Source organism: Varanus komodoensis, unplaced genomic scaffold (assembly GCF_004798865.1).
Source record: "Varanus komodoensis strain SLA01 unplaced genomic scaffold, ASM479886v1 scaffold113, whole genome shotgun sequence".
Taxonomy (NCBI): Eukaryota; Metazoa; Chordata; class Lepidosauria; order Squamata; family Varanidae; genus Varanus; species Varanus komodoensis.
In genome coordinates this window covers 1-16,742 of record NW_025335325.1, presented here as the reverse complement: position 1 = coordinate 16,742, position 16,742 = coordinate 1, and the positions used below count along the sequence as shown (strand labels likewise).

The 16,742-nt window shown below is 47.7% G+C and overlaps 1 protein-coding gene across 1 annotated transcript; it reads right to left on the bottom strand.

The window, feature by feature from the left end:
* Window positions 1-510: 510 nt before the first annotated feature.
* Window positions 511-14,815, bottom strand: LOC123018679 (zinc finger protein 345-like; the record flags this gene model as incomplete). The annotated part of the gene is made up of 7 exons (XM_044420989.1): window positions 511-2,704; window positions 8,576-8,659; window positions 9,866-10,010; window positions 12,820-12,902; window positions 13,600-13,717; window positions 13,959-13,970; window positions 14,247-14,815. Coding segments are annotated over 7 exons (2,555 nt in total), but the record flags the coding sequence as incomplete, so codon positions are not given.
* Between the last annotated feature and the right edge of the window lie 1,927 nt (window positions 14,816-16,742).

The following is a 16,742-nucleotide window of genomic DNA, read 5'->3' as shown; positions in this document are numbered from 1 at the left end:
AGGAATGTTGTGCATGGGAATGTGATGGGTCGGGGGACAACTTTGCGACTGCCAACATCAGAGGAATGCGAAGGGATGAGAGGTCAACCCACGGGTGGCTCCAGTCAAGTCTCCCGCCTGCTCCCAGCTGCCGTTGCCTTCTCCCGTCCGGTTTAATGCAGTATTAAAGCACACCACCTCGGAACTCCCTGCAGCAGGCGAGCACATCCTTGAATGCAAGGGTGCCTTCACCCCGTGAGTCTGCACTCCCATAGTTCCTTGGGGGCAACAGGCATGCAGATAAATGCTACTTACCCTAGTTCCCTGAAAATAAGACCTGACCAGAAAAGAAGCCCTGGCATGATTCTTCTGGATGCTCAGAATAGAAGCCCTACCCCAAAAATAAACCCCGGTTAAGATCGTCAGCGAGATGGACGCATTTAGGATGTCCGTTGCAACCCACAATGGATGTGTTGAATTATAAAAGAGTAATATTAATATAGACTTAAACAGATGGATGCATTTAGGAAATCCATTGCAACACATGACAGATGTATTTAATTATGAAATATTAATATAGAAATAAATATGAATAAATAATATTGATATTAATGCTTAAAATAATTAATATACATTGATCAATCAAGTATTTGCAAATACCCACGTGGGTGCCACTGGACGCGAGGTGAACGCCTATGGAAACAGATGAACGCAAGACCCATTGCCAAATGACCAATCAGAAGACAGACACACGGATAATGTGCGCACTTCGTCACGAACGGGCGTGTTTCATAATTTGATACGTTGTGTGTTGTGATGGACCTGCTTCATGCACTTGTGTGTTGCCACTCCTGCCTCATAAGGCTTCAATGAACACCTGATCTAATGGTAGATTTAAAGGGAATCATATTTTGACCCCAGGACGAGATGAGTGCAAAAAGAACAAGTGATTCTGTCGAGGACAAGAAAGGGATTGTGGAGGCTTCTAGGGGCAAGAATCTCATGGCTCTTGGAAGCAAAAATAAGACATCGCCTGAAAATAAGCCCCGACGCGTCTTTTGGAGCAAAAATTAATATAAGACCCAGTCTTATTTTTGGGGAAACACGGTATTTATATACTTTCCCCTGGGTTGACATCATTAATAATGAAAGGCTGGACTTCACTGGGAGATTTTACCTCGTTAAGAGTCAGTATCTGCATTTATGGGGTCTTCCGCTCTATGCATTCGTCTGCGGTGTGACTCGAGGTGCCTGTTCTGATGGAAGCCCATGCCACAGTCGGAACATTTATATGGTTTCCCGCGGATGTGGATTCTTTGGTGTGAGTTAAGGTGCGTGCTCTGGTTGAAGCTTTTCCCACACTCAGGGCACCTGTAGGGCTTCTCATGCGTGTGGGTTCTCTGGTGCCTTTTCAGGTGGGGGCTCTGGTTGAAGCTTTTCCCACACTCAGTGCAGGTATAGGGTTTTTCTCCTGTGTGGATCCTTTGGTGCACCTTCAGGATCCTGGTGTCGCTGAAATGCTTTCCACACTCCGAGCAGGTGTAGGGCTTCTCCTGGGTGTGAATTCTCTTATGTACTTTAAGGCTCCTGCTATCGCTGAAGCTCTTTCCACACTCCGAGCAGGTGTAGGGTTTCTCCTGGGTGTGGATTCTCCGATGTACTTTCAGGCTCCTGCTATCACTGAAGTTTTTTCCACATGTGGAACATTTATAAGGTTTCTCCCCGGTATGGATCCTTTGATGGGATTTCAGGATGATGCGTTGACTGAAGCTCTTTCCACACTCAGAACATTTAAAGGGTTTCTCCCCCGTATGTATTTTTTGATGTATTTTGAGGTTGCCGCTGTTGCTGAACGCCTTTCCGCATATGGAGCATTTATCCAGCTTCTCCCCTGTGTGGATTCTTTGATGTGATTTAAGGATTATTCTTTGACTGAAGCTCTTTCCACACTCAGGGCATGGATAGGGCTTCTCCCCGGTGTGGGTTCTCTGATGTCTTTTAAGGTGTGTGCTATGACTGAAGCTCTTTCCACATGCTGGGCATGTATATGGCTTTAGCCCTGTGTGGATTCTTTGATGCTTATTCAGATTTGAGCTCTGGCTGAAGCCCTTTCCACACTCTGCACATTTGTAGGGCTTCTCCCCTGTGTGCATTCTTTGATGGGACTTAAGTTCTGGGCTGCGACTGAAACCCTTTCCACACTCGGGACATTTGTAGGGCTTTTCCCCCGCGTGGATCCTTTCGTGCCTTTTCAGGTTCCGGCAATCGCTGAAATCCTTTCCACAGGTGGAGCACGTATAGAACTTCCCCCCAGCGTGAATACTCATGTGCCATTTCAGGCTTATGTTGTGACGGAAACACTTTCCACACTCAGAACATTTGTGGGGCTTCTGGCTTGTGTGGGATCTTTGGTGAAAGGTAAAGTCTGAGCTGCAACTGAATTCCTTCCCACACTCTAAGAATGTGTGTGTTTTCTCTCCCACATGTATTCTCTGATGCTTAATAAGGTGCAAGTGACAACTAAAGCTCTTACCACACTCAGAGCATTTAAACATTGCCTCCATGTTGCAAGTATCCCTTTCGCTTCCTTCACAAAGTTCTTTTAGCAGCGGGAGCGCACAGAAGTCAGACCCTTCCAAAGCGATTGGTTTATCTCCCCATTTCTGCTTATCTCCGATTGTCACTCTCTCTTGAATGCTTTGCTTACTGTCCTTCCTCGCATCACCTGCAAAAATCAAAAGAGAAATCTGGTTTTTATCTATTTTATTTTAATTTCTATTTCTTCTATGTCTAGTCCTGGCTCTTTATTAATTGGGATATTTTTATCCCGTCCATTACGGATTGTCTCTGGATGGCTTACAATATAAAACACTGAATAAATCCATTAATCAACAAGAAGACACACAACTGAGGATATTAAAAAAAATCATCATTCAAATATTTAAATGTTCAAATATTGGGTAAATAAAAAGGTCTTGACCCAGCGCTGAAAAGCATATAATATTGGGGCAAGGCAGACCTCTCTGGGGACCTTGTTCCACAGTTGGGGTACTACCACAGAGGAGGCCATGCTCCAGGGAGTCACTCTCCTGACCTCCTTCAAGGAGGGTTCCCGCAGCAGGGAGTCTACCTCAGATCTTAAGGGGCGGGAGGGCATATAGGGATTTTTTTTTTTTTTAGACTTTTGCATATAGGATGGGATAGAAATATTTTATATAAATAAAAAAGACATTCTGTCACGTATGCTGGTCCCAGGCCATTGAGGGCTTTACAGGTTAATACCAGCGCCTAAAATTGGGCCTGGACTTCAATGGGGAGCCAGTGAAGCTGGTAGAGGACCAGTGTTATATGAGATTAGTGACCGACCCTCAACAGCAATCTGGCCGCAGTATTTTGAACCAACTGAATTCTCCAGAGTGTCTTCACGGGCGGCCCTTGCGTGCTGCAGTAGTACAAACGGGAGGTTCCCAGAGCATGTGTCTCCATTGCCAGGCAGTGCTTGTCCAGGTAAGGATACACCTGTTGGACCAGCTGAAGCTGGAGGAAGGCATTCCTCACCACTGCCATCACCTGGGCCTCTGGGGACAGCTCTGGGTCAAGGAACACTCTCAGCTTGATCAAGGAGCAACTTCAATAATCCTGTTTGGTAGGAGCAAATCTGTCTAGTTATATTAAGTTATTATATTAATACATAAGTATGCTTAGCACACGGAAGATCAGCTCCTGATATTCCCATGGAAAGGTATTCCATGGCAGGTCTCCACCAGAATCCTTGGAAGTCAATATAAACGATCAAGAAAAGCCAATCAAGAAAGGAAAAGGTTACCAAAATTTGCCACAACAAAAGGAGAAGAGTGCTATTTGTGGGAGATTCCTTCTTGCGCAGGATGGAAAAATACGTATGTCACGATGACCCAGAGAATCTCCAAGGATGCTGTCTCCTTGGCATCAAGATTAAAGTTCACACAGCTCATACAACCCACTGACAAACACCTCTTCCTTCTCTTCCATGTGGAAACTAACAACACTGCCATGGGAAGCGTTGCTGAAAGAACATCAGACTTTGAAGTTCTAGGGAGTAAAATCAAAACACTGGGGCCAGATAGTCCTCTCCTCAATCCTACCAGTACATGGAACAGGAACTGTTAGAGAAAGAAAAATCCTTCAAGTAAATGACTGGTAGTGCCATAAAGAGAGATTTGGATTCTGGGAGCACAAGCTAAGCTTCCTGGAAGATGGGACTACTGGCAAATGATGGGTTGCATCTCATAAAGAACGGGAAGCAGCTATTTGGCCACCACATGAAAAAGTTCATCAAGAGAGACTTAAACTAGAACCTAAACTAGAACCTATCACTTGGCAAAGACTTATAAATTTCAAAAGAGAAAAAATCTCAAGCAGGGCCCAACAGCAGTCTCTCAAAAAACATAGGAAGAAAATCAGGGCTCGGCAAGAATGAACTTTAATGTCTCTACACCAGTGCCCAGAGTACGGGAAACAGAAAATGCAAACTCGATCTCATATTACATGAGTGCAATTAGAATCTTTAGAAACATAGAAACGGAGTGAGTCAGAAGGGGCCTCCCGGGCCATCTGGACTGATCCCTGGCTCCAGCCAGCTCCACTCATGACATGCCCACCATGTGCACGTCCAGCCTGTCCTTGAACGCCCTCACCGATGGGGCCTCAACCACCTCCCATGGAAGCCCATTCCATACCCTTGGGATCCCAACCGTTAGGAAGGACTTCCTGGCATCCAAATTGAACCTTAGTTCCTTTAGCCTCACTCTGTTGGAACGTGTCCTGCCCTCCTCTGCAGGGGAGAACAGGTCTCTCCTCACCTCTGTGGGACACCCCCTCAAGGACACCCCCTCAAGATGTCGCCAATGAATCCCCTTGAAGTCTCCTATTCTCCAGGCTGAAAAGACCCAGTTCCCTCCGTCTTGCCTCATACGGCTTTTCCTGCAAACCGGCCGCCAACCTTGTGGCCCTGCGCTGCACTGACTCCAGCCTGGCTATATCCTTCCTGTAATGAGGGGCCCAAAACTGAACACAATACTCCAGAGTCATACAGAGTGGTAGTAATATCCCTCTCGATCTAGAAGCCACACTTCTGGCTATACAACCCAGGGTGCCATTCGCCCTCTTGGCCACCGCATCACACGGCTGGCTCATGTTCAGTCTGCAGTCAACCAGCACCCCGAGGTCCCTTTCACAAGTGCTGCTCTCCAGCCACTTGTCCCCAAACCTTTACTTATGACACATATTCCTATGCCCCAAGTGTAAGACCTTGCACTGATCCACACTGAAGGCCATCCTGTTGTCTCCTGCCCACTTCCATAGCCTGTCCAGATCCTTCTGGATCCAGAGCACCTGCTCTTCCATTGTGGCCACCACCCCGTTTTAGTATCCTCTGCGAATGTGATCAGCAGACGGGTCACCCCTTCTTCCATGTCATTGATGAAAAGATTAAACAAGATCCGCCCCGTTCAGAAATAACTGAATCCTGGTGGGATGACTCACCTGACTGGAACTCTACAATATATGGATACAACAGAAATAACAAACAGGGGGGTGGGGTTGCACTGTATGTGAGAGACACATAATCTGCACAGAAGAACAACTTAGTAGCCCCATTGAAAGCATCTGACTAAATTTAAAGGGAGCAAAAAATAAGAAAAACATAGTTGTTGGCATATATTACTGTCCACCCAGTCAAAAAGAGGATAAGGATGCAACCTTTGAAAAGCAACTTGCCAGCATTTCCAAAAAGAAGGATGTAGTTATTATGGGGGACTTCAATTTCCCCAATATATGACGAGAGACAAATTCTGCCAAGCATGTCCCCTCCAAGAAATTCCTGACATGTGTGGCCAACATTGCTCTCCAGCAGAAAGTAGAGGAAGGTATAAAGAAGATCAGCTATCCTTGATTTAATACTAACTAACAGGGATGGGCCGGCGAACAAAATAACAACCATGGGAACTCTGGGGGAAAGTGACCGTGCGATACTTGAATTCTCAATTATGAAGGAGAGAAAGGGTAACTGGAGCCAGACATACATCTTGGACTTGAAGAAAGCCAACTTTAATGAACTCAGAACAATGTAAGTCAAAGTGCCCTGGCAAGACACTCTTCAGTGGAAAGGCATCCAAGAGGGGTAGGAAATCTTGAAAAGGAAGATCCTTGGAGGACAACTACAAATGATTCCATCAAGAAAAAGTGCAGAAGACAGCAGAGGAAGCCCACAGGCTCCCCAGAAGGTTCAGTGAGAGACTGAAAGAAAAAAAGAACATGGACAGGAAGTGGAAGCAGGGCCAGGCCACGAAGGAAGAATAGGAACAAATAGTAAGGAATTGCAGGAATAGCATCAGGAAGGCGAAGCAGGAAATGAACTGAGAATAGCAAGGGATGCTAATATAACAAGACAGCCTTCTTCAGATACATCCAGAACAAAAGACATGAGAAAGAGAAGGGTGTGATAATAGACAAGAAGGAAAAGGCAGAGGCATTCAATTCCTACTTCGCAATTGCTATTTTGGGATGCATTAACAGAAGTATGATTTCCAAGCCACGAGAAGTAGTAGTTCCTCTATAATCCTCACTAGTCAGACCTCCCCTGAGATACTGTGTCCAGTTCTGGGCACCAAGATTGAAGAAAGATGAAGGTAAATTAGGAAGGGTCCAGCGGAGGGCAACAAAAACGATTCGGGGTTTGGAAATGCTGCCCTGCGAGGAGAGTCTGAGAGAACTGGGCATGTTCAGTCTTGAGAAGAGAAGACTGTGGGGGGACATGAGATCCCTCTAGAAGGACCTCAAAGGCTGTCACAAAGGGGAAGGTCAAGGTCTCGTCTTGCTGATGCCAGACTGGAGGACATGGAACACTCAATTTAAGTTGCGGCGACCCAGATTCAGGCTGGATGTCAGGAAAAGACATCCGTGTGCAAAACAGAGCTGCCAGGTTGCTGACGGGGACTGGGCATTGTGTTCACATAACTCCAGTCCTCCGTCAGCTTCACTGGCTCCCCATTGAAGTCCGGGCCCAATTCAAGGTGTTGGTTATCACCTATTAAGCCCTTAACGGCTTGGGTCCTGGTTACCTAAAGGTCCCTCCTGCCCTCCCGGTGCCCTCCCACCCCTTGAGATCAGTGGCAGAGGCCCTTCTCCGGGAGCCCTCCGTGAAGGACATTAGGAGGGTGAGTACCTGGAGGAGGGCCTTCTCTGCAGTGGCGCCCCATCTGTGGAATGTGCTCCCCAGAGAGGTCCGCCTGGCGCCGTCGTTATTTGCTTTTCGGTGCCAGGCCAAGACCTTTTTATTTAAACGTCATTTTAATTGCTGATTTTATTTATTGATTTTAACAAATGTGGCCAGGATGTCTCCAACTGTATTTTATTGTACTCATGATATTTATTTATTTGTAAGCTGCCCTGAGGCTTAGGCGAATAGGGCGGCATATAAGTCTGCTAGCTAGCTAGCTAAATAAATAAGCAAGCTTCCTGACTGTCAGAGCAATACAACAATGGAACCAGCTGCCTGGAGATGTGCTGGGTTGCTCCTGCTGAAGACATTCAAGAAGAAACTGGAGTGGGACAGATTGACTTTGTCATTGAAGGAGAAAGAAGATACTGATTTCTATCAAACTTGGGACTCTTTTTATTATTGCCTAGAGAAACGGGACTTTGTATAGATTTAAATATGTTTTTAAGTTATCATAAATAGAAAAAAAGTGGGGGCTGACCCAGCAGGTCCGATGTTTCTGATGATTGATGTTGTTTTTAGTTTTCCTTTGTTTTAGGGTTATTTTGAATAAAACTTATTATAAAAACAAACTGGAGTGGGATGGTGGAAGTCGGCGTGCTGAAACAGCAGGGCTTGGACTTGATGGCCTTCATAGCCCTTCCAACTCCACTATTCCATGGTTCTATCATCTAGGGCAGTGATGGCGAACCTTTTAGAGACCGAGTGCCCAAACTGCAACGCAGAACCCACTTATTTATTGCGAAGTGCCAACACAGCAATAAAACCTGAATTTGCTGACCACCAGCACAAGGAGGCAACATTCCACTGCTATCAGCTTTTGGCCGGCCCTGTACAAGGCATCTGAGTGTATTTCCTGCCTTTCCTACCTTCTGCTAAAATCACAGTCCAAGCAAATCCCCGGCAGCTCACTGACTGGCCATGTGGAAGCTCTTCAAGTGACCTCGTTGCCTGGTGCCCTTAATCTTGCTGGGGAGATCGCGTGCTGACGGAGGGCTCTGCGTGGGTACGTGTGCCACTGGTGCACCATCACTGATCTAGGGGGTTGGACTCGATGACCCTCATGCCCCCGTCTAACTCTACTCTTCTGTGGTTCTAATATTGGGGGGAATTAGCACATTGTTTTTAAGGCCTAACTTGCAACAGATAATTCTCCCTCAATGTAAACATGCAGCAGCTCTCCCCCAGTTGATAGGAGTTTCTTATGTCGCTTGTTCCTGGCTGTTTCTCCGACAGATCTCACCAGTGTAATACTGGCAGCTCAATGCAATTTAGTCTGCCGGGGAAACGCAAGCCTGCTCCACTTGACTGACACCTCCCACAGATCCGAGCACTTACAGGGTGAGTCTTCTCCTTCGTCAGAGCCCACCGCAAATGGATCTTCCTGTCCAGAGATGAGATCAGATCTGGGGACTGCAAGCCCTTTAAAAAACACAGACAGAGAATTCTGCTCAGTCGCTTCCACATAACAAACATATATAATGAACATTGGAGAATTTGAAAGCACCCTGTCAAGAGCCCCACCAGACTCAGAGGAAGGATGGCAGCTTGCAGCTCCTCCGCATCCCCACATAAAAAATGTTCATGCTTGGAATGAGATGCCTCAGACTTGCCCATCATGCTTTGCAATCATGCTGATGGCTCTTGACGGGGAGTCCTTTCTGGGGAACCAAGCCTTAACTACAGAGCAAAGTATCCTCTGAGAATACACCTCGAGACTGAGCCAAGAGGCTCCCTCCAACACGCAAACCTCTGCACTGACTACAAAACAGATGCAAAGCCAGGGCAGAAGAGGCTCCACGATCCGATCAGCTCAGCAGACTTGCTGGATTTTACCACAGCAAGAAATACACTGTCTCATTAATGGAGTACCTCTGGAATGTGAACCAGTTACTGCTGTCCTACTGCATTGCCCCAAAAATAAGACCTAACTTGAAAGGAAAAATAAGACCTCGCCTGAAAATAGGCCCTGATGCATCTTTTGGAGCAAAAATTGATATAAAATTAATATAAGACCCGGTCTTCTTTTAGGGGAATGATGGTAGTATGCTATTCCCAGCGTCAGGGGCAGTATGTCAACATATACTAGCTATTGGAGACCATGGGCAGGATGGTATTGTATTTGTGTTCATGTCCTTTTTGTGGCTTCCGTTAGGGTCATTTTATTTATTTATTTACAACCTTTCTACCTTGTCCTTCCCAATAAAATGTCTCAGGACGGCTTACAATAATAAACAGCAATATTAATAAAATTACGACAGAGATAATAATACAATCACTACAACAATAAATAACAGAGCAATAAATAAGTATCTTCAAGCAAAGGAACAAGAAAGAAAATGCGACTGCAGTCTTAAAACATCTAAAATCCCTTCGTTGTTAAAATAACGGTTAAATAAAAAAGTTTTCACCTGGCACCGAAAGGAATATACAGTCGGCATCAGGTGAACCTCTCTGGGAAGCGCATGCCACAATCTGGGCACCACCGCAGAGAAGGCCCTGTTCTGGGTGGACACTCTCTTTACTTCCCCGTGCTTGGTCCCTGTGGAAAACAAGCTGCAGAAACAAGGAGACTTTAGTCTGATCTTGATTCGGGGTTATGTTACAAAGGCAAACAGGGCGTCTTACCCAAGGAGGCAAAATTCCGACAGTGCCACAGGTCTGCCTGCTGTCCCGGTGATAGACACTCCCGCAGGGCTCCCACCGAGCACACGCCTCCTCCCCCGTGAAATGCTGTGAAATGCACGGCCATCTCCTCGAAGGTTACTAGATCCTGGAAGAAGTGGAAAGCGGTAAGCGTTTTTTCATAGCGGCTCGAAAAGAGTGGCCAAGCAGAGACGGCTGGGGGCGGGGGGGGTCCTGTGGTTCTAGCCACCGGTCCACAAACAAGCCAGGCTGGGAAAGAGCTGCTGCTGTCCCACTTGCCAAGACCAGCTGCCGATTCCGGCATCTTCCTCAGCTGCGGAGGGGAGAGGCAGCTCCCTCGGAGCCAGCTGGAGCTGTGCCAGGCCATGAGCCCCCCACCCAAGGACCAGCCCTTTCCCTTTTCCTGCTGTGTTTCCTCCTGGGAAATGCTGCGGCAGGGTCGTGCTGAGGGTGTCGTTTCCCAGCCAATCTGGGGGTTTGAGTGGACAAGGTCCGTTGTACCGCATTATTTAACAGTATGAATATATATATTTACAGTGGTACCTTGGCTCACGAACTTAATCTGTTGCAGAACTCTGGTCGTGACCCAAACTGGTTGTGAGCCAGGTTAAATTTCCCCATAAGGTTCAGTGTAAATAAGGTTAAGCCGTTCTGTAACCATTTTTTAAATCAGAAAAATGTGAAGCAAAGTGACAACAACAAAGATTGCCCACCCCAAGCACAAGCGCGGCCATCTCCCACCCCCCCCCCCAGCACGACCGAGATCGCGCCTGTCATCCCTGCAGGTGCCCGTCATCCCGGCGCACTGGAGAGTGGGGTGGGGGGAGACATCGGGAGACATGGGCGCAACCGGTGCGCTGGGGTTGAGGAGATGGCCATGATCGCAGTTCCATTCGTGCAGGGAAGGCGTGCCTGATCAGAGGTGTGCTCCTGCAGGAAAGACAGGTGGACTCTCGGCCATCTCTCCTGTGGTTCTGCTTTGCTGCTTCTGTCTTTCCTGCAACAGCTGGCCTCTGATCACGCACGCCTTCCCTGTATGAACAGAGCTGCAACTGTGGCCGTCTCCCCACTTGGGGGTGGGGGGAGATGGCTGCGTTCTTGGTCGCCACCCAAGCGGTGTCCGCCACCCAAGTCAAAGTTTTGCAGAAATCTTTGTTCATGACCCGATTTGTTCGTGAATCAAGGTGTTCGTGATACGAGGTACCGCCGTATTTGTTTCGAACATTTCTATCCCACCCTTCATGACGTCGCAGGACATCTTGTAGAAAACTTTTCTATACCATCCCATTCTTAAAAGTCTCAGGACAGTTTACACCACATTGGTCTAAAAAATAAAAATAACAATTGTTTACCATCCAATATTAAAATAGAACCCCGCCCCCCCCCACAACACTAAAACCAGTTAATTAAAATTCTCGGAGAATAAAAAGAGTTTTGCCTGATGGTGGAAGGATAGAAGTGTTGGTGCCAGGCACACCTCTCTAGGGACTGTGTTCTGCAATCGGGGCACCACTGCAGAGAAGGCCCTGCTCCGTGGAGTCACCCTCTTGAGCTCTTACTTAGGGTACTGAGTAAAGTTTGATTTCGTGCTACTCTGCTGCAAATATTGCATTTGAATTTGTATTTGCTAAGAGTATAGCACTGCATTTATGTTGATTTTGTATTTTGCTGTTGTAAATTTTGGATCAAGTATTCTTAAAAAGCAACACCAAATTCTACAGTATTTATTTAAAACATTTTTACCCCATCCTTCCCGATAAAACGTCTCAGGATAGCTTACAATAATTAAAAACAGTAATAATAATAAAATTACATTCAGCAATAGTAACACAATAACTGTAATTAATTATTAATATGCAATTAATTATTGTAATTGCAATTAATTAGTAGCCTAATTTGAATGCCATATTGCTCTCTAAACATTTCAGTTGCATTCAATTCCATGGAATTACAATCTTTTATTCTTTTCTTAGCATTGTTACTGCTCAGTTTCTGGCTGTTTTAGAAAAGTTTTCTTTGTGGGTCCTTTATTTAAAAACAAATACACAAATTACTGTATTATTTATGTATTTATTTTATTAGGGGTATTTCTAACCTGTCCAATTACTGTATGTCTCTGGACAGCTTACAATAAATCACCCAATAAATACATAAATATTATGTACATAATGCTTATTTCTGCCCTAGTGGTCCCCAGAATTATTCTATTTTTGCTGGTCCCCCACTGTAAAAAGGTTGAAAGTTTTCAACCACTGGCCCATTTTAATAATTAAAATTTTAATAATAATTAATAATAATTTTACACAGTCACACATTATTTTTTTCTTTTTCCTTTCTTTCTTCCTTGCCTTTAGTTTGAAATGTTGTTCATGTTGAGTTATTACTGAATAATAATAATGTATTTTTCTATTATTATTTTAACCTTTTGTAAGCCATCCTGAAGCTTGTTGCAAAGGATGGGATAAAAATGTTTTAAATAAAATAAAATAAAAAAATTCCACTTGCCGTGGACCAGCCTGGGAGTTGGCTATGCTCTATCATGTTTGTGGGGGTATGCTGGTGCCGCTGCAGGGGCCAGCTCAGTGGGAGCAGGCTAGCAGCCACGCTGTGTGATTTCGGTATTTCGTTTTTTGTTGGCATCTTTTGTTGCTTGGTTTCTGCTAGTTTTCAAGAAGAGAATTTTTCTCTTTGTGGAATTGTGTTTGGAAACTAATACACAAATACTGTATTATGTGTGTACTGCTTTTTGTTTCTGCCTGAGCAGTGACTTTCCTGTTTCTGCAGGTCCCCAGCTGTGAAAAGACTGTTCTACAGCTCCAAAGGTTCCTTAGCAACTTTTCAGAGGAGGAGGAAACAGATTATCCTCCTCAGGCCCAAAGAGAGGTGCCAGGATGGAGCCTCCCCACTACATTTGTCTTCCCAAGGATCCTTCTTACCTGCTCTGGCTGCTCAGATGAGGTTTCCATTCCCACATAAAGTGGAGATGGCCGGCATGGCACTCTGAGCATCATCCCATTTCCTAGTGGAAAAACGAACAGGAAGAACAAGCATTTTCAATGATTTAGGAATCAATCTTTCCACATTTAATTTTCAAGCTCAAGTCAAAGTGTTGGTTTGGACGCATGTAAAGTCTTCATTTATTGAGGAAGAAGCCTCCTTTATAAAATATGCATTTCAGTCATCTCTAAGAGATTTATTGTTACGATGGTCCCATCCTGGGACCTTTGGAAAGGACAGGGTAAAATATTGTAAACAAACAAACAAGCCAAACAAGATGTTATTTATTTATTTAGTTAAAATATTTCTATCCCATCCTATATGAAAAAAAGTCCCAGGATGGCTTACAAAAATTATAACGACTGATAACAACAACAAATCACTACCATAAACAAGGGAAACATAATGCCAGATCGAGAGAAAAAGAAAAAGTGACTGTGAGAGTTAAAACCGATCAAAATGTCTAATTCTTAAAATGGCGGGTAAATGAAAAGGTTTTCACCTGGCACCGAAAGGAATACAAAGTCAGCGCCAGGCGAACCTCTCCGGGGAGCACGTTCCGGACTCTGGGGCCACTGCAGAGAAGGCCCTGCTCCGGGTGGAGACCCTCTTTACCTCTTCCAGGGAGGGTTCCCAGAGCAGGGCCTCCTCTGCAGATCTTAGGGGGTGCAAGGGCGTGTAGGGATGGAAGAGCCCCACACGGAAGTGTTCTTGCTTACCTACTGCGATGGCACCTCCACCGCCCTCCTGCACAACGCCTTTGAGCAGCGGATTCTGCGTGGTGCTGGATGGGCCCTTGCCTGCCTCGGGGTTCACACAAACCGACGCTCCTGGTCCCTGAGACACAGACGAGGAGGAAAAAGAAGAATTAAGAAAGGCCCCGCCGGACAAAAAGCCAGCCGTCTCTCGATCTTGTGTTTCTGGCGGGCAGGACTCGTTGCAAAGCGACTGCACACGGTTTCCAGGCATGCACAGACCTACATCTTGGGGCAGGCGAACTGGTACGGGGACAAGATGAGGACAGGGCAGTTCACAGTCCCCTCCATTCACTCCAGCACTTACGGGTTATTATATGTACCTGTCGGGTGTTCTGCTTGCAAGCCATTCACAGACGTGGAGCCATCGGATGGGATAGAAATAACCGAATAAATAAAGGCACTGGACCAAGGCTGCCCTCTGACCTTCACCGCTGCCCTGGGGAGCCTCCAAGAAGAGGCTGAGCTACACAATCCCTGGGTAAGGTGGGGATGGGATCGGGGCAGCCCTTTTTGGGGGAACATCCAGGAAGAGGGGAGGCTGCGCTGCGTGGGGGGGGGATGCTGCTGCTGCTCTCGGCCCTTGGACCCCTCAAGAGACCCGCTCTTACCTTCTGCTCTTCCCACCGCTGGTCCTCCTCCTCCTCCTCCCGGGCCTGGAGGAACTCTTCCGCCAGGGCCACCGCCCGCGCCGTGCTCCCCGGCCCGCGCGCCCGGACCCAGCTCTCCGTCTCCGCGGGCAGGACGGCTAGGAACTGCTCCAGGACCACCAGGTCCAGCATCTGCGCTTTCGTGCTCCGCTCGGGCCGCAGCCACGCGCCGCACAGCTCCCGCAGGCGGCCGCACACCTCGCGGGGCCCCGCGGCCCCCGGGAAGCCGAGCTGCCGGAAGCGCCGGCGCTGCAGGTCGCGGGCGGCAGCCTCCTCGGCGCTCGGGCCGCGCCCCCACCGCGGGGCCCCCTCCACGGCCGCCCCGCGCGCCTCCCCCGGCTCCGGCGCCCCCAGCAGAGGGCAGGGCGCCGCGTTGCCCGGGGGCCGGGCTCTGCCCCGGGGAAGGCGCGGCGGCGGCGCGGGCGGCCACCCCCCCCACATCTCGCCGGGCGCCGGCGCCTCCCCGCGGTCTCCCGCAACGAAGGCCTCCTCCTCGCGCTCGGCGACGCAGGCTTCTGGCGCCTCGGCGCCTGGAGAGCGAAGGGTTAACGGCACTGTGGCGCCGCTGGCGTCCTAGAACAGCACGCGCCTCGCCCCCCCCCCCCCGCAGCGCCTCCTCTCGAGGCCGGGCGGCGCCGAGGACCCGCCCCGCTCGGCTCCTCTAGAGCCGGCGCCTCGGCGGCTGGCTATTTAAGGGTCGAAGCCACTGTGGCACTGTTGTGGTCCTAGAGCGGCGCGCGGGGGGGGAGGTGGGTCCTCCAGGGGAGCGGGCGCGGGGGTGCAACAAGCAGGGCTGCCCCTCCCCCGGCTCTTAGCAGGCTCTGAAAAGCGGGCGGCCCCTTCCCACGCTGCTGCTCTGGGGCTCCGTAACTTACACACACCTCCCCGCTCTGGTCAGGGACACACGGGGCGTGCGCACCGCCGGCTTCCGCCCGCCCGCCCCGTTCCTTCCGGGCCGTCTCCTTTCCTTTCCTCGGCGGCCATGTCAGGAGAGGCAGAAAGGGTAGCAAGAAGCCTCACATCGTCTTCAGGCAGCCATGCTGGGCGTGACGTCAAAGCCGGGACTTCGGCGCGGGGAAGTGATGCACGCTCAGACCTCGCCATGTTGGGCGTACCCAACGTAGAGGGTGACCTGTCCTGTCAGCCATCTTGGTAGTGGCCTGTTTCCGCAGAGGCGCGTCTCTAGATCCACGAAAGTGAAGAGAGCCAGATTGTGGCACTGCACGAAGGGCCACGGCTGTCCAGGCCCAGCCTGTTTCCCAGGAGGGGCGAAAGGGCTCCGTCGCTAATGATACCAAAAAGGAGTGTGGCGTCGACAGAGCCGCGTTTTACTCCTCTCAAATACAAACGACACGCAACAGACCCGTGAGTGGTGCGTGCAGTCTGTCTGTCTGTCTGTCTGTCTGTCTGTCTGTCTGTCTGTCTGTCTCTCTCTCTCTCTCTCTCTCTCTCTCTCTCTGTGTGTGTGTGTGTGTGTGTGTGTCTGTGTGTGTGTGTGGGGGGGGGCTTTGTTCTAACGGGGGTGAACAGTATGGCTCTACGCTCAGCGGCAACGAAGGGATCGGCGGCGAGCCTGGAGTGCCCTCCTGTGGCCACTGCTGTGAATTGCAGCCTCCTGCGCCCACCAGCCCAAGTAAAATCAAACCAAGCTAAGCTAAGGATTTGGCCAGCCTTTGGTCTCATGAGTCATAAACACGTCATGGGTTTGTTTGTTTTTTTTAATAGAAATTTTACTAGGATTTTAAAACTAAAACTACAAACAACAATCATCGCACACACCGGGTTTACTGGATCAGCCCCCTAGTACCTATCTTTTAACATTCTATGATCATACTAGAACCCATTTAGAATAACTTGAAAGCATCATTGGATCAAAACCAGGTCCCGTTTCTCCAGCCAATAAAATAATAATAATGATAATAATCCAAATTTGATAGAAGTCACTATCTTCCTCTTCTTCATCTATGAAATCAGTCTCATTATTTCCTACTAAGTCCTGTTTCTCTTGAGCAATGTCAAAGGGAAGCATCTCCAAGTTAAATGAAATTGGGATATTCTCTTTCTCCTTCAGTGGTAAGTTTGATCTAAACATTTCTGGACAGTTCAAAATCTTTTCAATTTTCTAATAGTAAATAACTTCCTCACTACCACAATTACATGTAAACATCAAAAATATCCATTTAACATCTCTACAATTGTCTTAACTACTCTACTTGGTGATGAATAATACTTTTAATATCTTTTAGAACATTTTTCTTTAAGCTAAATTACTAATGTTTCATCTCACTTAAACACCAATTAATCAAATATGGTTAGCTCCATATAAAAGCCCAGGTGTTTACAGTCTAACATATATCATCAACAACAGTAGCTTATTAGGAATACAGTCAAAAATATCCATTTAACAATAATACCTTTTAAACAGGATTTCATTAAGCTAAATTGCTACTATTTCAC